The 25499-nt window shown below is 38.4% G+C and overlaps 1 protein-coding gene across 3 annotated transcripts in view; it reads left to right on the top strand.

Moving 5' to 3' along the window:
* Positions 1-25499, top strand: part of Csrnp3 (cysteine and serine rich nuclear protein 3) — a 149073-nt gene that overhangs the window by 59502 nt on the left and 64072 nt on the right. For all 3 annotated transcript variants that reach the window (XM_051184557.1, XM_051184558.1, XM_051184559.1), the window contains exon 2: positions 12371-12541. In XM_051184557.1, the coding sequence (XP_051040514.1) occupies positions 12371-12541 (171 nt within the window). The remainder of the gene's footprint in view (positions 1-12370; positions 12542-25499) is intronic.

Genomic DNA, 25499 nt, shown 5'->3' with positions numbered 1-25499 from the left:
CCTTTTGCTGTCCATTTTTCCTTGATTCTTGTAGTGAACATGTTAGTTTCTCACCTTGGCTACATTCAGACATTCTTGTTGCATCAGAGGACTCTGAAATCCAGTTGTTTGTTTGTTTGTTTGTTTGTTTGTTTGTTTTGTCAAAGGAAGAGCTTGGCACATTTTGGGTTCTCCCTGATGACGTAAACATACCAATTTGTTTGCTCATGAAGTGACCTTTATGCCACAGATTTGTTGCTATTTTAAGTTTCTCATAAACTATAATGTTGGTTAAGTAACATTGCTTGAATTGATTTAGTGACAGATATTCTCAAATAAACTTTAGAAAACCCACCTGTTATTTTCTTATAAATAATTTTAGTAGCATGGCTGGAAGGGTCTTTTCTCATGAATGTCATGACTCTGCTTCTTTAGGGAACTCACTTTAAGAGGAAAACTCCTAGACTTTGGTCTCCACCTTTGAAAAGATGGGGTGGCCTTTGTGTAACTTATGATTTCTTTTGTAAAGAAGTTTTAATTTATGCTGATCGGATATTGGCTAAAATATGAAAACCCAGGTATTTAATCTGACCACACAGAGATTACTTCTGCTAGTTACCATGTAATGCAATGTCTGCTTCCTTGTCTTAGAGAGTAAAAATCCCTGTTTTACCTGAGGGGTTGATTCACTTTAAAGAATGTCCAGAGTTCCTTTTATGAAACTCCTGCTATTTTCTGTGTAATTTCACTAATAGAGGATAGGTTTGATTCTAACACCTGGCCTTGTCTTTTTCTCATATCTGTTTTAAAATGCTGTCTTAGGAAAACAGTGTTGTTGTTTTTCAGTTCTGTTCTTTCATAATTGTCTAATAATTCTTCTGAAGGAAAACACTCTATACAGGTTAGTCTATTGTATTTTTCACTCAGACACTTTCTAAAGACAGAGAAATTTTCAAGTGCTAAGTAGGAAAAACAGAGTTGGGTTTCATTGCCACTCTAATAATTCTGTTCCTCCATGTCTCTGTGGTATTTTCCCCCCATCCTAATGTTCTTAGTTTTCACTGTTGCTCAAGACATTAGCTAAGTACTGTTCTTTGCTCCTAATAGCACACATAGAAAATAAATTTTTCATCGGTTTCACTTGATACTTCTGCTGTTAGAATGGAAAAATTAGCTTACAGCAGGCCGATGAACATTTTTCAAGAGTTTTAAAAGCCTTTCATTTTCTTGATTGGTTTTCTCTGCCCTTGCTAACCAAAAAGTCAAATACTCTGCAAGCTGACTTTGGAGAAAGAGTTTTGACTCTTAGGCCAGCATGTAATCAATTAAACTAATTTCCCAAAGAACAGATGTTCAATTCTTAAGAGGAAAGCCATTAAAAAGCATATTCTGGCTTCCTCTCGGAATGCCAACCCTAAAGACACACAAAGGCAGGTAACTCGGCGAGACTCTTAGGTGTGTGCCCCAGGCATAGTCATACCAAATCCTTTGTCGTTCAACAAAACAAGTCAGTTTAGCCACTCAGTCTGCACATTGAGAAGGAACACAAATGTGAAGAGTTAGACACCAGTTCTTACTTGGAGGCCAAAACCTTTGTCATTTAGACCCCAAGCAGTAGCAGTAACTGTACCAGGACCTCTTACTAGTCTTGCCCCAGCCTATATTTTGGTAGAATTGGAAACTACACTTGACAAATAACACTCTTAAAATGATGCCACTTGTTAATAGTTGACTCAGAAGTGATAGTACATGCACTGAGAGCACTGAAATGTATATTAGTCCCCAATAGCTTGTACATTCAAAAGTGGTCCCGCATCAGGCGGGCAAGCAGCTGTAACAACAGTTAACATTGTCATACTTACTTAGGTCATGTCAGCACAGAGCAATGATCACTTCAACCTAATTTGCTATTGGTCAGGGAATATTTTTTTCTAGACAACAACAGGTTCTATCCTAAAATTTTGAGCAAACAATCTATAGAGATGTCTGAAAACTTGGTGTCCTTTATTAAAACTATCTAGTAGGGTTTGAGGGAAGGCAATGGAAAAGGGGTATAAAGTACCCATTTGGTTTGTAGTAAATGCTTAGTGAATTCTGACTGGAATTATTATATGTAGGATGAGGCAATACAACCATCTTTTAGGGAAGGCAGATTTTGGGGGAAATACACTCCAACCCAGAACATACCAGAACATACTTATCACAAAGCCACAAATTTATAGATGCATAAACTTTTTTTTTTTTTTACTTATAAACACCATTGTGGTGGTGTTTGTTTAAGAATGCTGTGAGAGGATAATGAATTTGCAAGCAATATTCTGGGAGATATGGCAGGGTCTTTCCATGCATGCCAGGACATGTGAGGCTGTAGTGCCAGGGCATAGCCCGGTGGTAGACAGAACACTTGCTTAGTACACTTCAAGTGCTGGGTTAAATCCCTAGCTCCTCCTCCAAAGCAAACCAACTTGAGGGAGCTGCAAAGAGCTTCTTCTGCAAATTGGATAACTCACTCATCTGGTAAAGCAAGTGGGCACAATGGATTCTCAAACTTCTTTTGTCCCTGTGAGCTAGTGTGTTCCAATGAATCATTTCTCCAAGTTCTTTATTCATCAAAGCAGAAGGAAGGACAGTTAATAACCTTAGTGCAGCTTGGTGGGGCCCACAAGTGGATATCGCATATGCTTGTGCTTCTATGTATTTTTTCCTCTGGAAGAAGGGTCTGTTGCTTCTAACACTTTTTTTTTTTAACTTCAAATTATTAGATAGCAAAAATATTTAAATCCACCGCATAAGAACTAAAATCTTTAACTCATAATCACAAACATCCCTGGCTCGGAGGGGGGGTCATAGTCGTGGAACCCCACAATCATTTCTCCAACAAACATATTTATTAGACAGCAGTGTGGCCAGGGTTCTTGGCTTACACAGGCACCTGGGCAGGCGAGGTGCTGGCTGACTTGTATTGCTCACACTGGCAACCCACCAGCAGCGTTTTTCACATTGGTAGTGCCCCACAGAAACACCTACAGGGTTTTACCTTGTCAAATCAGTGCCAAATCCTGCTCCTCTTGGCAGCAAATAAGCTACTTTCTTGCCAAATGGGCTTAGGCAGAAATGGCCCTAGTATTGGGGAAGAAGATAATTTTAGTTTCTTAGGAAGACAGATATTTCTCAAAATGTATAGAGTGATATGTGCCCAAGGCACCCTCATGCTCTCGTAGCTGTTACTTGATTGAACAACCAAGGATGACGGAGCATCTAATAAAGCCTAAATGTTTTTGAAGAGATATTCCCTATACACGTACATGTGCTTTCTTTCTTTTAATAAAAGCTTATGCATTGTAGTCATCACACCACAGTTGGAAGAGTAGGAAAGAACACAGTGCAGTCACACCGAGTTCTAATTCCAGGTTGGCGAGAATCCTCAAAGAGTAGCTAATTTGGTGTGGCATGGCACAGTAAAGAAATTAGAATTTTCTCCATCTTCCCCTATTTCTTCATGCAACTATTTTGCTTTACATTTTCCCCAGCTTACAGATTTTGACTTGTAAAAGAAACAGAAACTTAAATGTGACCGGAAGAAATATTGCTAAATAATAGGCGCAAAAATAAATAAAACGAGCACAAATGCACACAGCTTCTCCAGCGGTTTAAACAATGCCTTCATCCATAGTGTAGAAGTACCTGTAGAGGAAATATTGAAGCAAGGAGATGCTACATATGAGAAAGAGTTCAAAATGGTCCTTGGCACTTAAGTGATGGTGATGTCTGAGAAGAGTGATGTCACATAATTCTTGGTATTGAAAAAGTGGTTTCTGCCTTGTGCTGATCTCAGATCTACAGACTACTTATGCTAAACAGTGAAAGTCCAGTAAACAAGGAACAAAGAAAAAACAAATGAAGGAAAATAATTTTGGGGATCTTAACAAAGGAAATCTTTCAGAACAAAATGAAAACTTTCAAAAAGAAGAAAAAAAAAACCATATTTTCAGATAATATGATTTCTGACAAAAAGCAATTTCATTTTAAAAGGACAACTGATTAAATAATAATGATTTTATTTGGCAGAAACTGAGTCATTTTTGATTAATATGATCACATAAGGGTAGAACATCAGAAATTAATCATAGTTTTACAGATGAGGTGTGAAAAGGATTTAATACACTAGAAGTTAAAAGTTATCCACATATTTAGGAACATTTGGTGAAATAAAGTGTTTACCCCAAAGAAAAAAGTAATAACTAATATGAATTTTTTAAACTGAGTTCTCTTTAATGGTACAGTAAAACATTCCCACTGTGACTTGAGTGAAGCACAGTCTATATATATGGTCCAGTGGACAGCCTGTCTGCTCCTGTGTCCTGCTGGCTCACTTGACTTCTTACTCATTTTGTTATACTTTCTATCACAAAGAACCATCACATACTTCTGAACTGGCTGAAGCAACTAGAAGAAACATTAAAATCATCTCCTATCCTGGACAGAAATCCCTGTCCATAACTTCATGCAGACTCTAGTGTTTTCTGGACCCTTAGTGAACTAAAGCAAACACCCTCACCTGACCAAGTTCATTGAACTAGAACTTGACTAGAGTGTCTAACCATTTTGTAATTGTTGAAGAATTTGTTAAAAGAATGTAAAAAAAAAAAATATGGATTTGTGCTTTGACTAGCCCTGACCCCTTGCTCACAAAATCAAATTAAGTCAAATAAAAAAGCCCTCATTTACACACTGTAATTCAAGTAGTCTGACTGTCAGATGCAGATTTTTGTTACTCATCTTTGTGATTAAAGATTAATTTCCTTTTAAATTGTTTGCAAAATTATCAGTGCAGAGATTAACACACTCCCCCAGGTAAACATGAGCTAATGGTCTCTAGATGACTGCCTTTGTTCCTGGTAAAATGTTCCCTAACAATTAACCACCTGCTTAACACTTCCATGGAATAAGGACTGACTAGACCAAATTAACTTGTTGCTCCTGCTGTCCTGCCTCTCCATCCATCAAGCTAGGTGAGAGACCTCCCAGTATTCTAGAAAGCAGCACCTTTCAACCTGTGGGTAGCCACCCCTTTGGGGCCAAACCATCCTTTCACAGGGATCCCATATCAGATATCCTGCACATCAGATATTTGCATGTGATTCATAACAGTAGCAAGATTACAGTTATGAAGTAGCAATGAAAATAATTTTATGGCTGGGGATCACCACAATACAAGGAACTGTGAGAAGGAAGGTTGAGAAGCACTGCTATAAAGAAACACATGCCATGTCAGTATTTCTTCCCAGCTCATTTTTTCCTTCTGCAGTAATAGGCAGGCCTGCCCTTCTCTGACTAACCACCACTCTCTTCTTCACTTCTCCACGTTGTTTATAAATTTGTGATTCACCCTAATGACTTTCTTCTTTCCCTCTTGACGTATTTTCATCTGGTTTCTGGATGGCAGGAGTACAGTGTTGCTGCTATACAGGGTTCTTTGCCTTAGCTCACGTTTTCCTACATAGACTTTTGCTTTGTTTTTCGAGACAGGGTTTCTCTGTATTGCTTTGGAGCCTGTCCTGGAAATCACTCTGTAGACCAGGCTGGCCTCGAACTCACAATGATCCGCCTGCCTCTGCCTCCCAAGTGCTGGGATTAAAGGCGTGGGCCACCAACACCCATCCACATAGATGTTTTTTGTTGATGACACATTTAGTTTACTTCCTTACGAGGAGAGATTAGAACCATCATTTTAAAATGCAGAATGCTCAGTTAAGTTGAATTTCATACAAACAAAAATAATTTAGTCAAAAGTATGTTTGAAATGTCATCCTTTTGGGGGGGAATTCAAGTAAAATTTGGTTTAGTACATTTTTACTTATTAACTCTGGCAATTTTAAATTCTAAAATGGCACATTTGCAGATTAGATTGCCTGGTCCTCATTTGAATGTATTTATTTATTTATTTATTTATTTTTTTTCCTTGCTTTTTAATTTAAATTTGAAACAAGGTTGTTTTACATGTCAATCCCAGTTCCCTCACACACCCTCACCAAACCCAGCCCTTCCCCTTTCTGCTTCCCAAGAAGGGTGAGGCCTTCCATGGGGAGTCTTCACAGTCTGTCATATCATTTAGGGCAGAGCCTCGACCCTCCCCTATGCGTCTAGGCTGAGGGAGTATCCCTCTATGTGGAATGGGCTTCCAAAGTCCATTCATGTACTAGGGATAAATACTGATCCATTACTAGAGACCCCATAGATTTCCCATTCCTCCTAAATAACACCCACATTCATGGGGTCTGGGTCAGTCCTATTCTGGTTTCCCAGCTATCAGACTGGGGTTCATGAGCTCCCCATGTCAGGTCAGCTGATTTTGTGGCTTTCTCCAGCCTGGTCTTGACCCCTTTGCTCATCATTCCTCCCTCTCTGTAACAGGATTTCGGCTAGTGTTAGGATGTGGGTGTATGCTTCTGCTTCCATCAGCTACTAGATAAAGGCTCTGGGACGGTATATAAGGTAGTCATCAATCTCATTATCATGGAAGGGCATTAAAGTTAGCCTTTCCACTATTGCTTGGCTTGATAGTTGGGTTCATCCTTATAGATCTCTGGACATTTTCCTAGTGCCAGATTTCTCCTTAAATCTATAATCGTTCCCTCTATTATTGTATCTCTTTTCTTGTCCTCCTCTATTCTTTCCCTGTTTCAATCTTCCTGTTCTCTCATGCCCACCTCTCCCCTCCTCTTCTCCCCTTCTATTTCTCCTAACTCCCTCTCCCCTCCCACAGTGCTCCCAGTTTGCTTGGAAGATCTTGTCCCTTTCCCCTTCTCCAGGGGGCCATGCATGTCTCTTTCAGGGTCCTCCTTGTTTCCTAGCTTCTCTGGTGGTGTGAATTGTAGGCTGGTAATCCTTTGCTTAATGTCTAAAATCCATATATGAGTGAGTACATACTGTGTTTGTCTTTTTGTCACTGGGTTACCTCACTCCATCATTTCCCTGTGAATTTCAGGATTCCATTTTTTTTTTTTTCTGCTAAGTAGTACTTCATTGTGTAAATATACCACATTCTCTCCATGCATACTTCAGTTGAGGGGCATCTAGGTGGCTTCCAGGTTCTGGCTATTACAAATAATGCTGCTATGAGCATAGCTGAATAGATGTCCTTGTTGTATGAATGTGCAGCTTTTGGGTATATGCCTAAGAGTGGAATTACTGGACATTGAGGTAGACCGATTCCCATTTTCCTGAGGAAGAGCTATACTGATTTCTAAAGTGGCTGTTTGCACTCCCACCAACAGTTGAGAAGTGTGCCCTTTTCTCCACATTCTGTCCAGCATAAACTGTCATTGGTGTTTCTAATTTTAGCCATTCTAACAGGAGTAAGATGGTATCTCAGAGATGTTTTGATTTGTATTTCCCTGATGGCTAAGGATGTTGAGCATTTTCTTAAGTGTTTTTCAGCCATTTTAGGTTCTTCCATTGAGAATTTTCTATTTAGTTCTGTACCCTACTTTTCAGTTGGATTATTTGGTGTTTTGGTAACTAGCTCCTTGAGTTCTTTGTATATTTTGGAAATGAGCCCTGTGTATTTATTTATTGTTAAGCTATATTTTCTAGTTTTCCCCCCCTCAGACCTCCCCACTCTCTTTCTCATGTAAGTTAGAAATATATTAAGGGGAATAGCATTTTTTTCTTTGTCATTATTTCCGTCTGTTTCCAACAATGTTGACAGGAATCTGAGCAATGCTTCTATCTAATACATTGTGAATAAATAGCTTACATAACTTAAGAACAGTGTGCTACTAAGTGTCTTTGTTAATGTTTTAACATAAAGCAGTTCTTAATTAGGTTTGGCAGGAAAATAAGAGGTGGTTGCTAGATGGGTTGGCATGGAACTTTAACCACAGCACTTGGGAGACAGAAGCAGATGGATCTGTGAGATCCAAGCTAACCACTTAAGAGTTCCAGGTCAGCCTGGGCTGTATAATGAGACCTTGTGTCCAAGATAAGAAGTTGTACATATAAAGAATAGAGGTCTGGGCTAAGAACCTAGTCAACTTAATTCCAGGATTGTGTTGATAAATGGAAAGAAATAGGATAAATGAAAAGAAATATGAGACAGCAGAGGACATTGGCTTTGAAATGGAGTTGACTTCCATAAATCCCCAGTGAGATCTTCTGGAGTAGAGTCCATCCCCCTTCCACCAGTTGATCAAGAAATTGTTTATTAGACAGCAAAGTCCCTGGTCCAGGACAGTCCAAAAATACATTAGTTTTTAGAACATTGAATTCAAGCTATGAGATCTGCAGACAAATTACTGAACCCTAGTCATGGTGGCAGCAAAGCTTACCAAAAATATCAAAGACTTTCTACAACACTGACTCTGGTAGGGCTGTGCTCTTTGCTGATGTTTCAAGTTTTTTGTTTGTTTGATTTTGTATCTCATCTTACTCTGGGCAAACAAATCCAGGATTTTTAAAAGTATCTTCTTTTGTGCATGTCCTGCTTATAATTGGCTTTATAACTGAGAGGGCATTTTGATATCAGTTTCATCTAATTTTGATCCTCACTTAATCAATTATACCAGTTATTTTCATATAGGACTTGGATCAATGAATTGGCTGAATACTTGTTTTCCTTTCCTGGAGCTTTCAGTCTAGAAGGGCAAACGGACAAGGCACAGTAATTAAGGCTTAGAAGTAATGGTTTCATTCAGGATCAGAGCATGTATCCACTGTGCACCTATTACATAGTTGGTACCTCTCTCTCTCTCTCTCTCTCTCTCTCTCTCTCTCTCTCTCTCTGTCTCTCTCTTGCTTGTTTTGTTTTTTTTTTTTTTTTTGAGACAGGGTTTTTCTGTATACCCCTGGCTGCCCTGGAGCTAGCACTGTAGACCAGGCTAGCCTCTGCTGCTCTTGTGCTGGGATTAAAAGTGTGTGCCACCACCGCCAGGCTGATGGTACTCTTCTGTATCTTGGAACATCAATAAGGAAAACAAGGAAGATCTTCCACTTCTTTCTGTCCTTAGAGACTACAACACTAAGAAAACACACAAATACCTGCTGTAGTTTTAAAAAGTAGTAAATGCTATGGAAAAAGATGAAAAAGTAGTTAAGAGGACAATTACCCCAAATAGCTTTGGGGACAGAGAAATACTAGGTTTAAGACATAGGAACATCCTTAGAAATGAAGTATCAGTCAAGCAGAGGTCCCAGATAAATGGCTAAATTGGTCAGGCTAGGAGGCTGAATTCTTAATGGCCTTGGGGGATTTGACCCAAAGTCACCTTGGTGTTTTAAACTATAGACTGGTGTGATGGTCTCTGTATTTTAGAATTCTCATTCTGTCTGTGACTAGGAATATCTATCAAAAACAGAGAGCAGTGAATAAGAGAGGAGGATGGTGCCTGGGACTGGCATGTTTCCTGAACTAGACAGTGAGAGCTGAGAAGTCAGTTACTCTAGACTTAGCTTTCCATTTTGTTACATTCAGAATAAGTCAGTGCCTGCCCAATTTTTCTTTGACCTCTCATTCTGTATAAAACCAATTTGAAATGCTCACACTTTTCTCTTTTGTTAACTACCCAGTTTGTGTCTCATCTTTTAAGTAAAAAGTAGATTATGTGTTGTTTAGGGAGCAATGATAGGTGTAGAGTGGACATTGGTTGTCTTCACTTGGATCTGTATCTGTACAGCGTATGTTGCTGTGAGATGCACCGCCTGGCAGATAATTTTACATACCAGTAACATCATCTCCCTAATTCCTTGTACTCTCTCCTCTCCCAGTAAGATGAAGTAGATGATAGAGGAGGTGACTGTATCTCCCTCTGGCACTCTATTAAAATCTGCTAGAGCTTATATACTAGAAAGGAGTGGACCATCTGTTCTTCACATTTCATTAGTACATTTGATATGCCCATATAGTAACATAAGACAGATGTTCTGCTTCACCTTTGCACAAGCAAGCCGGGCCCTTAACCAGTTTCTATATAATGGATATGTTGCTCCACCAAGCAACCTCTTGCCCATGCCCACTGTGTTTTGTTCAGCCGAAGCCCTTTCTGTTCTCAAGATCTAGATGGAAGTTGCATCTAGCCTTTAACTCAGTCACTGAAGTTCTTGTCTGAAATGAACTAACAAAGCAAGACAAAAATTTCAGTTTTCATCTTATTAAGTCCTGCTTGAAGGATTGAGAGAGGGAGAGAGGAGCACTAAGGGCCAAATCTAGGTGATGCTTGAGCCTGGTTCCTTGTTGATAGATTTCCTGTTCCTCCTCCATGAGAAATTCATCCTGCTTAAGGAAGCTGTTTTTTTGGGGGGGGGGGGTGAAACTAGACAGCAGTGCTTTAATGGCTTCCATCGCAACATCTTGTTACAGAAATGTGTATCTTGACCGGAGGTTTCCGTCTTATATTATTGGGTGTCTTGGAGTCTGTCCCCCATGAATTACTTTGCATCTTGCTTGAAGTGAAATCATTTTAAAATTTATGTCCCGTCCTACTTTTATTTCAAGACTCTACTTAAAATATCTTTTTTCCTCCTCTCGACTGGCTCAGAGATGCATGAACATTTTATGCCTTTCACACCCTTTGAGATGAAGAAAATTATAGGCTAATCTGAATAGTGGTAAAATGAGAGTAGACTAGAGAGTTTTATTCTCAGGAGAATGGACAATGATATATTTTTCTGTGGCTATCAGCCATCTCCATAGCTAATTCAGTCTCTTAGATCATTTTGGGGTGTTTTGCTACTTGGTGGAACCTCTCAGAGTGGTCTCATGCTCTGGGACAGTGGGTCATTTGCTTTTAACTCTTTTTTTCTTATATACATATACATATACATATACATATACATATATATATATATATATATATATATATTTCTCCACTCAGTGAGTGAAACATAAATATATCAGCTACTTAACACTTGCCTAAAAGGATTGAATTGAAATTAAGAATGAAGACATGATACATCTCACTTCATTATGCTTGATTTTATTAAAAGTCACACCAGAGGAAGCAGGAAAACTGACTGGAAATTGAGCACTGAGTTGTGTCCAACACATTCACGGGGAGTAAACTCCAAGAAAGAAGTTGCTGGAACACAAACTGACAATCTGGCAAGTGTTTCCCTGTTTGAGAATGTATTAGAGATAACCTGTTTGGTGCTTCACAAAAGGCTAATCCCTGTGTCTTTCAGAGCTGGATCTGGCTTGGAAATGGAAAAGATGCATCATTAATCACCTCTTTCCCAGGTTACACTGCTGCTACTGATTCAGGTTGTCCTCTTTGAGAACTCCCAAATCAGAGTGTGGAGAGCTGGTTCAGCCCAGGGGATCTGAGCAGGCTGCTTGTTCTGTGATCTGTACAGGCAAGGGGTGGATTTTAGAGATTTCTGAGAGCAGTTCTGAGATCATGTAACTGAGTGATATTTTAAACGTGTTCCCTCTTGATCTCCTAGACTGACAGCTGAGTATGGCGGGGAGAACTTACCTGAGAGTTCAAATGTCTAATCAGCTTGCAATACCATAAGCTAAGTTAACTTAATTTCTCAAGGGAGATTGTGCTGAAATACCAGAGCTAATTTATTTACTAAAGTATCATTACATTGAGAAGAAAGTTGGTATCATCTAGGTGATTGTCAAAGTAAAACAGGAATGGTGAGGGCTAAGCAAGCATCCGGGGAAGAGAAAAATCATTCATGTAGAACAAATGGCTTAGAAGGAAATATGTCCACTGGTCACTCCCTGGTTCCACTCCATTGTCATAATCCCCAGCCTCATAGCCTCAGGAAATTTCTGGAAAGGCAGTAGCAGCTTCAACAGCCAGGTAGCATGGGGACAAAGTTCATGTTGTATCAGCATTAAAATGGAAACCACCTAAAATTCAGAACTGATTTCATATGCTTCATTATGCTTTGCTAACTAGGTTCCTTGAATTTGAAATTTTCTAAATATAAAAAATTTTACATCCTGCTTTCAGTGTTTCTTCTAGATGAAGTTTGCACAGCACAGTAATCATTTCAGACTTTGAAGACTTTGGAGGCATTGCCATGTGTTTGTTTATTGTTTGTTTTTTAAAGCAGAATTTCATGGACTCAAGGGGCTTTTCTTATTTTGCCAACAAAAAGACTAATGGTACTGCATTAAGCTGCACTATTTCCTAAAGACATTAGAAAACCATGGAAGTGCTGGGCTAACTGGAGTGTCAAGGATGCCTATTAATTTTCAGCCTGTTTTTGTTAAGTTGAAATAGGAAAAATTAACCTGGTTTGTGATACTTTCAAGGGACGGCTCCTGTTCAGCCCATGTAGTAAAAAGCCATATGAAAATGACAGGAGACACTGACTACTTAGTCAACCCACAGCTTTCAACAGTCAGACTTCAATGCCTGGTTGCTCATTCCTGCTCCAGGTACATGCGACGACGCTGCAGCTATGAGTGGAATTTTAAAGAGGAAGTTTGAAGATGTTGACGCCTCCTCACCCTGCTCCTCTGCCAGGGAGTCAGATGATGAAGTCTCCAGCAGTGAGAGTGCTGACAGTGGGGATAGTGTCAATCCTTCCACCTCTAATCACTTCACCCGTGAGTACTGGAACCAGTCAGGGGCCCACTGTCGGGTTCTGGGGAGGGTGCGTTGGGGGAGGAGGTCATTGTGTAGTGTTGGTCATTTTTATTTTTACCTTTATGGCTGGACATGTGTTTTTAAATTTTTATACTCATGAAATGAAATAGATCAAGCAAAAATGAGATGGTTTTGAGACATGTTGGTGGATTCCATTATTTAAGTGCAATTGGCCGTGTTTTATTTGGTCCTTTTAGACCACTGAGTTGACAAGAGTAGGCGTTTTATTCCTTCAACTTTTCAAGGAAGCATGTAATACACCTGGCACAGGTGAGAAGAAGGAGTAAGGAATAAACTGAAGTTAGGAAAACACCACATCCTCCCATAACTGAAATATCTGGGAGAAAATAAAAGGCTACATTTTGCATTTGCTAATGGAAAGTGTTGGCAGTGATAAGAAACAGTTTGATCGGCCACACACTGAAGTGTGTGAACTTGGAGAAAGCCTCCAAGTTCTCAGCTGCAGCCCCTTCCCAGGTATTTCTTCTCTCTTCCCTGGGAGTTACAAAGTCCACCAAGGTGAAAAAAAGAAGGCGTGCCATATTCTCTGCCACTCTGTCACCTTGGCCATTTTTGCCAGGTATAGTAATATGAGGCTCAAAGAAGGGGTGGGAGAAATTCTTAAGATCTTGCAACCTAAGCACAAGAAACTGACATGGAATAGCTACATGTTTCTAAAACTAGGAGATTTTATTTGTCTCGATAGATAGCTGGGCTTTTGTAGAATTATTATTTGAGATTACAATATAATTACATCATTTCCCCCTTCCCATTCTTCCCTCCAAACCCTCCCTGAACGCCTCCTTGTTTTTTTTCAAATGCATGGTTCTTGTTTTTTGATGCTGCATTTTGATTATTATATTTACATGATATTGGCTTTGTGCATGGTAAGGGAGCATAGAGTATGATGAAGTGGAGGTCAGACGACAGCTGTGGGAATTGATTCTCCCCACCACCATGTGGGTTCCCGGGATCAAATGCTTGGCACTTAGCACCTTTACCCACTAAGCCATCTTGCCAGCCTTGTTTGTTTTACCAGCTGATTTTATTAATATATGAATCTCAAGCATCTCCTTGTTTTTGGAACTGTGACAACCTCCTTTAGGGGGGAAAGAAAACCCAAATGCTTCAAACTTTGAAAATGAGATAGTAAAGAACCAGTACACATGAAGTCTGAGGTGCATATACTATAATCAGTGGCTTTTCCTTTGAACAACCTGAGATAAATGGAAAGAAAAGATGATTACAACTGTTACAGTGGAAAAGTGACAAAACAGGAGGGCAGGGTTACTGTGATTTGCACTGTAACTCAGCACATGATTTGTACATATCGTGGTGTTATGAGGTGAGCTTGTGCTTGGTTTGGAAGACGTATGTTGACCTTTTTGGTTTTATGCCAGTGACAAGGGCAGTATCACCAGCATCAAGCAGGGCAAGTGAGGCGAGCCGCATGAAAGGGAGTCCATAACATGTCAGTAGCGTGCACGTGCTGTGCCCGGGATTCTGAAATTACCGAACTTACTAGAAACATGTGACTGTACTAGTGACTGGGGCTAAGACAGTCTAAGGTTGAGAATTATAGAAGATTTAATAAAGATGCATATTATATCTTTGTATATAAAGGCATATATGCCTTCTGGATTGATGTATAAAGCAGAGTTCAAATCCAGAAAAACTCTCAAGTAGGTCATTATTTTTAGGAGGTGAAATGAGCCAGGCAATGGTAGCACACACCTTTAATTCTAGCACTCAGGAGGCAGAGGCATGTGGATCTCTGAGTTGGAGGCCAGCCTGGTCTACAGAGCGAGTTCCAGGACCACCAAGGCTACACAAAGAAAACCTGTCTCAAAAAACAAAGCATATATATATATATATATATATATATATATATATATATATATTTCTTGAGAAATAAGTAATTGTAATGAGATTTTTTTTTTAAAAAAGAAAGCATAGCCCAGTATCAATAGTGTGGCAGAAACTAAAGGCCTTGAACCAGACCAATGACTCATTGTAAGGAATACTTACAAGTAAAATAAAGACCTAATGTTGAAAGCCCATTCCAAATATCAAATTACCATTCACAACAATATGGTTGGTTTTTTTTCCCCTGTAATGCTTTATCTAGCAAAATATAGAAAATTCTGGCCTTGTATGTACAAGAAATTAATGTAAAGAAAATAAGTGGGATTGGTGAAGATCATTTCCCAGTCTGTGGGCTGCTGTTTTGTCTTGTTGACTGTGTCCTTTGCCTTACAGAAGCTTCTCAGTTTCAGGAGGAACCATTTATTAATTGTCGATCTCAGTGTCTGTGCTACTGGTGTTATGTTCAGGAAACAGTCTCCTGTACCAATTTCTTCAAGGGCACCTCCCACTTTCTCTTCTAAGAAGTTCAGTGTGGCTGGATTTATATTGAGGTCTTTGATCCATTTGGACTTAAGGTTTGTTCATGGGATCTGAAATCTTCTACAGGTCAGCATCCAGTTATGCCAGCACCATTTGTTGAAGATGCTTTCTTTTTTCCATTGTATAATTTTAGTTTCTTTGTCAAAAATCAGGTGTTTGTAGATGTGTCAGGGTTTTCAATTCGATTTCATTGGTCTACCTGTCTGTTTTTGTGCCAATACCAAGCTGTTTTCATTATTATAGCTCTATAATAGAGCTTGACGTCAGGGATGACGATGCCTCCGGAAGTTTCTTTATTGTACAGGATTATTTTGGCTATCTGAGTTTTTTGTTTTTCCATATAAAGATGAGTATTGTTCTTTCAAGGTCTGTGAAGAATTGTGCTGGGATTTTGTCAGGATTGCTGTGTGCTTTGAAGAAATAGGAAAAAGTTCACATTGGAACACAACATATTTAATGATATTAAAGCATCAAACATATCTGCTATAAAATATTGAAGTAAAAACAGTTTATATTAGAAATGTATATTTAATAAGATACAAGATTATTTTCTAGCATATAGAAAACATATATAAATATATTTTTGAGACAGATTTTAAAGTGTTCAAGGCTAGTCTATTATGTGACAGAAGAAAATGTCCTGGAACTCCCGGTCGATCCTCCTTCCTTTACTTTCAAAGTGCCTTACTTATAGGCCTGCATCTCCCTGCCCTGTCTTTGCTATGTTAGTAATTGAACCCAGAGCTTTGTATATGCTAAACAAGAACTCTACCAACTGTGACTTACCCCCTGCCCTCATAAGAGATGAAAGCTAAGTCATGTCTCAGAGATAATCCATAGTAGAGAATATGATCACCTCATACAGTAAAGCACTTAGCAATAATAGCAAAAAAGCTTAGATTAAAACAATGCTTATATTTTATTAATATTAAGTCATGCATGAAGATTTCACCACTATGAAGTTAGTATTCCTCCCTCTAATAGAAAATGCTAACACCAAAATGTTGACAGAGGCCACAGTATCAATTGTAGGTGTACGTGTTGCTGTTAATAAGAATTCAGGAAGTGCTTTTTCAGTATAAGGTCCATTCAAATATTCCTGATTCTGTATTCAGAGAATATGTGTGAAGGGGGAAACATCAAAAGCAACGGAAAATTATGTAAGTGATGATGTTGGTGTTTAGTTGTAGCAAGAGAAGACGGGAGATGGCAGCATGTTCAAGCGTGGGAAAATGATTCCTTATGTCACAGTCACACATTAATGAATTTATTTTCATGATAGTTATGAAAAGTACAGGTGAAATGTTTAGGAGATAGTGTGAAGAAAGGCAGGAGACAGACTTTTCTTTATACCAACAGGGAAGCCTATGCATGCTCAGAAGAAAAGACTAGTTCCATGACTGGAAAATTGGAAACAATTTGATTTGTTGAAAGATTAGATTGATGGATGGGTTTTTGTATCCACTTATTTTTATTTCTGTTAGTGTTATATTGCATTCCCGAGAGAGATGTTTCACAGTTGCCCTGCAAAAAATGATCGTTCAATGTTTCTCACTTTTTATTGATGTATGCAGAAAAGGGAAGAAATTACATGAGGAACTGGTATGTGTGTGTGTGTGTGTGTGTGTGTGTGTGTATCGACTTTTTGCCCAGTTCTTACATCTTATACTCAGGGGTTCATATCTGCTCAGCAAGCATGTTAGCTACTGAGCCAACTCCCCATTTTGCCATCAGAGAACATACTCTGTGATAGCTAAGAAGTCCCTAAAATGTTTGAGCTCATCATGTACTATTGGTTCTAGCTAGTTTACCAAAATGTCATTTCAAGTGCCTGGGAGGCCAGATAAGATCTCTGATCACCTTAAGGTGGTTATGAACTGCTCCAGATGGGTGCTGTAAACCATAGGTGGGTCCTCTGGGGGGAGGCACAGTTCTGTTGACTACTAAGCCATTATTCCAGCCTTACAAATTCTAATTGTTAAAGGCAATGGAGTTATTAATTTGATTATAATGCTCTTTCCACATAGTAGTCTGTTTTGCTCCCTGCCTTCACACTATGGGGGTGAGGGGTGGGGGATATGAGCTTTGAAAAGTTACACAGGATCAAATGTCAAAGCTTCTACTCAAAATACAAAAGATAAGAGGACTTCAACCAGTGTGAGAACAGTAGTTATAATTTTTGTCTCTTTCCTTTTAAATGTATTTTGATTATGGTTGTGGTGGCATGCACTTTTCATCTAAGTACTTGGCTGGATCCTGGTGACTTTTTTTTTTTTTTTCATCAGATTGATCTATATAATGAGTTTCAGGCTGGCCAGAGCTACAGAGCAAGACCTTGTCTCAAAGATTAAAAACAATACTAATTAAATGTATTTGCTGCTCCAGAAATCAATTCCATAACATATTAGAAAATATTTTCTTTACAATTTCAACTAAATTACAGAAGTGTTTACCAGCAATATCATCTTGATGGGAACCTATGATTATAATCTTATAATCCTTTGGAGATTTACTAATGAATCCTATTCCTCTAATTTGCTTTTCTACCATCAAAAATGAAGATGGCATTCTGTCTTGAATTGAAGAGGAATTTTTAAGACTGCTAAAGTTGAAACAATTTGGATTCACACTGAAATTTTAGAAAAATGTTTATTTAAGTCTCAGTTACCATAGCTTTATCCTTCCATTTTAGACAAGTGGGTGTGCTCTGCGCTGTGTAGTCAGTAGCACATTGTACACTAGAGCTTTTCTTCGTTGTTTTCACAAATACAGAAATTAATAAGATTGGTCAGTACATGTCAGCCGCTGTGGTAGTGCAAAATGCCATACTATTCTAAGCCTGCTGTTAAGGCTTTCAATTTGTAGCATACCACATTATGGTAATAACAGCTTCAAAATGTAAATTAGGAAGAATGTGATGGCTTTTTCCTTGAACTTCTGAATTTTGCTAGGCAACTAGCACACTTACCAGCGATCAACCAAGGTCGTAGTTTGTACTCTCCTCGGAATAGAAGCAGCAGATTCCACAGGATGGAGGAGCACATTGTTTCACCAAATCCCCGTGGCTCCTTAGCCAGTCACTCTGTCAAAAGAAGAGTTTCTGAATTTTTTTTTTCCTTCTGCCCTCTGAAGGTTCTTGGCACTTTGCATAATCAACGAGAAGCTAGGTGATGAAACATGGTCCCTAAAGGAACACATTATTTCTCCTACAGCCGTGCTCCAACAAATAAATGCATACCATACAGGGCGTGGATTGTAAAGAGGTCAAGGGATGGCTGTCTGTACTACCCTGAACATAGGAGCAGGAAGTGGCTGCCTTTCACAGGGCTAACATTTCCCAAGTCACAGAAGGCTCCCACATTGTTGAGTTCTTTTAACACACAAATATTGTTGTGCAATTAGGAGTTATTATAGCCGTTACAAAAGTAGAAATTAATCATCACAGATGTGTTTATGCTTTTCCCAAGAGCTGAGAATGTGTCTTTCTCCTTGCTTCCTTTGCTCCTTCTCTCCTTCCGTCTTCCCTCAGCCCACCTTTTCCTTTGAATCTGTGGTGCACAAACACGTGAGTCAGAGATTTCCTTCAGTTCTCCTCTCCCTTGTTCCCCATTTCATAATAGGGTTTAATTTGAATAATCAGTAGAAAGTGGATTTCAATGTGAAGCTTTCCTGGAAGTACAGCTGGGACATGTCTGCCATTTTATCTTTATTAAGCAGTTAAAATACACTAAAGACTTGGATTCAACTTCAAAGACTGTAATATAATTTATGTCACAGGCTCTGTGCTAGCAGCCACATGTGAGTGAGTGAGCAGTCACTGTTACTGGAGCAAATAGCACAGATACCCCACGTTGTGGTACCATTTTGAAAGCTCATTTTGCAAGAGAGTTGCAGCAACCCATCCCTTGATTTCATGGGGTTTTTGTTTGTTTTTTTATTTTAAACAACAGAGGAGCATTTATATAGAAGCTCATTATGGGTGTATGGAATCCTGAGCAGGAGGAGAGACTCAGTGATACTAAAAAAACTCTTTTCTACTCCCTGATACTGACCCTAGACACAATATTTCAAGTTAGGCCTACATTTAACAAAATGTAAGCAGTATAAACTCACCCCTGAAATGCCACTGTTATATTAAGAGATCCCTCCTTATTTTGTAAAAAATGACCAATTAACATGAGCTTCTGAGAATAGATGTGAAGCCAGTGGTAGAGCACCTCTGGCATCATCAAGATCACCACCAGGTCAAGTACACATCTGGATAAGATCACCACCAGGTCATGTACACATCTGGATATCAGAGATAGGTCAGCTAAGTCATTAGGTGTTTGGTTTAGTTGTCAGAAAGAAAATGGTTGAAGTGTAGGGATAGTGATGAGAGAAGGAAGGTAACACGAATGAGCAATTATCGAGAAAATATTAACTTGAATATTCTATAAGGGTTATTGATTGATATGAGGGGAGCTGGTATTACATGCCTTCACCTGAGAGGCTGTGGAAATCAATAATGTATTAGAAATAGCGATCCACACTACATCCTCTGGCAACTTAGATCATATCCAGACTGAAATGCATGTTCTGTTGTCTTGCCAACTCTAACTATTTACGTTCTCTATGCTAAAAGGGTCATATGAAATATTTCTCCACCGAGCCTCACCCCAGTCTTCCTTTCTACCTCTTACTTGGAACATACTGGCATTCCACTAACTTTAAACACATTAGCAATGGCACTGCCCCTCTCCCACTTTGTGTTAACTAGCAGGCAGCAATGATGTCTAACGGTACAACGGTTCACGGTTGGCTTGCTGTCCTCTATCGTGAACCCTTTCCTTCTGCTGTATTCATGACCCTGGCTAGCACTCAATTTAGTACCTGGCGAGCTCCTCTAGAACCTTCTGAAATATAAAATTCCTGTCCTCCACATTTAGACTGTAGCTCCCTTTTTTGAGCTGGCCTGTATAGAATTTTACCCTCTTGATTTTCATACACCATTGCACCCATCACTCATATCTCTTTCAGTTCTTGTAGTTAAACCCAGGACCTCACACCCTCTAGGAAGAACATAAGTCACTAAGCTGTGACCCGATCCCTGGCACTTACTCATCCTTCTACACTTTATCACTTGTCCCATTACTTCAGTCTACCATTTCATTATCTTTCATTATGTGGCCTTCACCCCATGCCAGCTTTTCATTTGGAACACCTGAAATCTTTTTATCCTTTTGAGAAAATTAAATGCACGGCATTTTCCAAGATCAGCTTTTCATTAGTGCACTGTAACCATCTTTTTAGGTGTCTAGAGTCAATTTTCTTTCTTAAATCAGTGTTTACAATTGTCGCAGCTTCTCCTCCCTCCACTTTCCCAGAATACATAGCATCTCTCTTTGCCTCCTCATCATCCTGCAACCTTCTTTCTTATCTGTCTCCAATTGTGTGCCTTTACATTAGTAAGCAGTACCTCCCATGAGCTTTTAAGGAATGTGTGCATGCTCAGGCCCCTGTGTGACTCGCATCTGGTAAACACTTTAGTGTTTGTTTAATTTGATGAATATATGGACAACTGATTGGACATTAGCTATCTGGCATTCACTTCTGTGCTGGTAGTGTGTAGAAATACAAAAGCAAGTAGGATATAATCTGCTTTGCAAGGGAATTCACAGTCACTTGAACATCTTTCCAACACTTAATGTATTCTATTTTTTATAGCATTGCTATTGGTGCAAATGCCTCATCTTTTCTGGATATTTAAAGAACTTTACTATTCATTGTTTTTCCTATTTTTATTGGTTCTGATTCAACTCTTGTTAAATACTTGCTAAATTCCATTCTATCTTGAATGACTTGTCTTTTCCTGTAAAACTCAATCATATAAAGAATGATGCCTTTATTTAGGACCCAATGGTGGCATGGGCATTGGTGAGAATGCATATGAATTCATATGCTGTTAGTAATTTATGACTTGATGGATGTCATTGCAAAGTATCAAGATCCTAGTTTATCAGTTATCCTATTCAAATATGCATGCAGTGGTGATCTGTGCTTTAAAAAGGGTTTCACGGTAATTATGTATTCTCAGCATGTACCTTCCCGGTTTCGTTTGCTTATATATATAGCTTTCCCAGGCAGAAGCAGCACTGCTTAATTGGAGGCTGTGCAGCTGTTTATGCAGTAGCTGTGTAACACACTTGAGGGAATGCAAGTTGCTTTCACCTTCACCATCTTTTCAATCAGCTGGGGAAAAGGCATTACAAAGTCAGATGACGAACATCATATAAATACAGTTAATTTGGTTTTCATTCGGTTCATTTGAAATTCAGGATGGGACCAAACATTTAGCATTTAGCTTCAATAAATAGTGACATTAGATTTAGCTTTTTTTTTTTTTTTTTTTTTTTTATCTCAGGCTGCTAAGATTTATTTGAAAAGAAAAGAAAGAAGTATGTCCTTTTTTTCACGTATAAGTTGTTTTTTTTCCCCCACAGTCATGTTCTGTATTGATGCATTTCAGATGTACTCATTTATATCTCTTGGTGTCCTACCACCTGAGCCTACATAGCTGTCATCTTCTGTGCCCTCTTATCCAAACCTTCCAGCTTCTCACCTCCCTCAAGTGTGAAAGCCACATGTCTTCCCTGAGTAAGGATCATTCAAACGCCAAAGGCTCCATGACCCTCAGTGGTGCTTTATGATCACACCCACACTCCTGCCTTCCTGTCATCCCCAAACTCCAACCACACCGATCTTATCCACCTTTTTAAACAGAAAGAACATTGATATTTTTAAAAATGTGTTTTTATTGATCTTTAAAGACTTTTGTGGAAATTAGTGAATTTAAAATTTTATCTGTATTTTTATTTATATTTTTATTGATTTTAAACAGATTTTTGTATGATATTTTATTTCATATTTGACCATCAGTGTTAGTCCACCTGAAGGCTACAAATCCACAGTGCTCATCTCTTGGAAATGTGATGAAAAGTGATGGGTATCTTGGAAAGTCTTTCAAGTAGCCCAGCCCCCCCCAAAAGAAATGATACTGAAAAATAGAAACACCAATACTGTGTGTTTATTATACTGTTCTCTACATTTGTATTACTTAACATCCTATAACACATAAAATATGTATGTGGGCACATCTTGTTCTAAAATTGCTACAGAAGGATGAAGGTTTTAAAACAGGTCAAGTATAATTTTTTAAAAGAGTAAATGGAAGAGCTTTATTTTTCATAACTGGTCTTGACAATTAAAATTTAAAAATAGTTAAAAATGCTTGATTAGCTCAAGTCTGTGTATGGAACAGAGAGCTTAAAGACAAACCCACGTTTCTGTGTATCTATGAGTATTATTTACATATATTGAAGTCCTATTGACCAATTTCTTTTGCTTTCAGCTTAGGCTCCACTAAAAGTAAGGATCACATAAATGATTGTTGTGGATTTTGTATTAACTATCTTCATACAACCAAACATGAATTTCACATGTAGTGCAGTAAGACAATGCAGAAAAGTTTAACATGTGCCTAGACCCAGTTAAGGGAAGCTGGTTGGAATGAGGTGTTGTAACTGTTTGTTAGGCTACCGCCAACAGTGTTTTCATAACTGAAGGGAAATCCACGATATAGTCAATGATTTCTAAGTACTACCTTCAAGGCTGCCTGAAATATGGACTTTCATAAAGGGGCATTATCTGACAACAAAGTAATACTATAATTAAAATTGTCTAAGGGAAGTCATAAAAGAATGAATAACTAGAAGGAATGATTTGCTTTTTTTTTAATACATACAGCTATCTAACATCATGAAATATTGTCTGGAACACTAAATAGATGTTCGTGGTCTAGGTCAGAGGTAGTGCTTGCCTACAAAGTATAAGGTCCTGGGTCTGTATCTAGCACCAAGTAGGTGTGTTCTCATGGAAACAAATGTGTTGTTTATGTGCTAATTGTGGCTTAATATTTCTCAGTTCAACTTGTCAGTCCAATATGTAGGCATTTGGTCAGCATGTTTTCTCAGAGTTTTAAGGGCCATAAAGTATCCTCTTTAACACGACTGAAGATTCTACCATTAATATGATCCACCTGCGATGATCATGATATATGATGACTGTTATAACTCATGCATAAATATTAAAGTGTTCAGTAGATGAAAATTTTGTATCCTTGTTAACATTGCACAAATTCTAATAAAAGATTATCTATTTAGACACAAGAATTATAACACCTAGAACCCTAGATTTGCTTATTTGTAAATACTAATAGGGATTGGCTCCTCATCATAAGCTAAAATGATTAAGGTAAAATGGCTTAAACTGTACCTATATTCAATAACATCTCCAAAAAGGTTGCTATGGTGATATAGGCATTGATAATGATGATAATGTTTATGTGAAGCAGCAACAAGAATTTTGATAGTAGCTAATATTAAAAAATGAACTTAAAAAGAGTAAAAATTCAGAAAAAATACAATTGTTTTTTTTCTTTGTTTATCTTTTTTTCCTGCCTGTTTATTTTGAAGGTTTTTTGTTTTTTGGTTTTTTTTTTTTTGTTTTGTTTTGTTTTTGTTTTGAGTGGGAGAAAAGCCTAGAAAAGACATAGATGAGTAGCTCAAACACAAATACCCATGAATACAAACAGATCCTGTTAGAATGAATGAGTCATGAGGACAATAAGGAATAAACCACAGTTGTGACAGAAGTATATACCTCCAGAGTTTTCTCTTTCCCTTCTTGCTGTCTTTAATACTTTTTAAAATCATTGATTTGTGCAGTAATCACAGTAGTAAAAACTGGCATATACTGAGACTTTAACCATCGTTAATGGGAGAGACTGCACAGACATCTTATGTGAGTCATTTTAGCAATCCTGTGGGACATAGTAAGACAGTCAAACATCTCTACAGGATTCCAAAGCCAGATAGCAATTTGTCTGGCTTTTCATTCTGCATGCCTCTAACTGGGTCCTGCTTTTAATATTCTTACATTGTTTCCTATGATGATGACTGAAAATAGCTGTATTACTCATTCTTATTCTAACATTACATTTCAAACTTCAGAAACATCTCAGGGTGTTTTATAGTAAAGTCTACTATTAATAAAGCAGCACACAGATCCCATTCTCAATGAAACATCCAACAAGTATTACAGGAACTGCATTCAAATGGAATGTTCTGTATTTGCCTACTGGCTGTTTTAACATAAATCTGTTGGTGTCGGACTCCTGAACGTTTGTATTCCGATGCTACATCTCATAGAACTTAGATCTTTGATGGCTTAGATCATTCTGAAGCTGAGATGCTCCCCCTCCCACACCTTTCTGCAGTATTTTCATCTTAGAATAGAAAGAATGAAGGAAAAGGGGGTGCAGATACTGTTGCAACTGACTGAGCAGGGAAGTCTGGGCATTGTGAAACCTCTTAGCTTGTCTCCTTGTGAGAAGTGCTTCAGATGCTGAAGCAAGGGTGTTTTGGCAGCTGCCTTCCTCTTGATTGACTGCATCAGGCTTTAAAAATACCAATGCAATCATTAGCATCAGGCACTCTCAGAGTCCTTGTGTAGACCTTCTTAATGGAAGCCTGTGAGGACTCTAAGAGAGCTCTCCAAGGCAAGGTTTATGGGAGACAGTCAGAGCGAGTGTTTGCTTGGTGTCATTTAGATTCATTCACCTGAATGAATATCAATATGAATATCTGAATATCAATAAAATGTGACTTTTCAGAAGATACCGAGACAGAGAAGTAAGTGTTGGCACAAGTTATTTGTAGGCTTTCTCCTCCCTCCCCTGCCCGTGCTCCTATAACACTTATCCATTATAGTTTGCTAGAAGAAATCAATGCCCAGGAAAATCAGAGATGAAAGGAGGGAGAGAGAGGATGATACAGTTGATTGGACAAAATAATGTGTACTTAAAATATTCAAAAATAGGAGATTGGGAAAGGATAAGGGATGACAAAAAAAGGTAGGAGTGTGTTTGGCTCAGGCACAGCACACACAGCACAGGAGAGAGCAAGTGGCAGATAAGAATGTGAATTATAAAGCCAACTGTTACTGTTCCTATCAGCATCTCTCAAAGCTTCCAGTGTGGAGAAAGAATCTCTTCATTTCAACTGACAATCAGGATGGGTTGTTTTTATCTTACAATGATAAAAATGGTAACATTTTTAAAAATATGTTTACTCTTATCTTTTACATGTATTAATATGTTTATTTACTACTACTCCAGCTCTATGACAGTTTTCATGTGGCAAAACTGGAATTTCAAGAAATTTGGTTGTTAATGCTTTCTTGGGTCCTGCTGTTAGTGAATTGTGGAGTCCGGTTGAGGTCCTAGCCATCTCCACTTTAGCGTTTGTACTCTTCATACTGAAAATAGCTGATCAGTAAATCCTTTATTTGTTTTCTGATATGCAATTTCTAGCCTCTGTATTATTTTAACAATTATAGAATTCTATGTAGGCATGGTGTAATTTTTGAATAGAAAATAAAATAATTATTAAATCATATAAATTAAGGGAGTCA

Source organism: Phodopus roborovskii, unplaced genomic scaffold (assembly GCF_943737965.1).
Source record: "Phodopus roborovskii unplaced genomic scaffold, PHOROB, whole genome shotgun sequence".
Taxonomy (NCBI): domain Eukaryota; kingdom Metazoa; phylum Chordata; class Mammalia; order Rodentia; family Cricetidae; genus Phodopus; species Phodopus roborovskii.
This window is presented reverse-complemented; position numbering and strand designations above follow the sequence as displayed.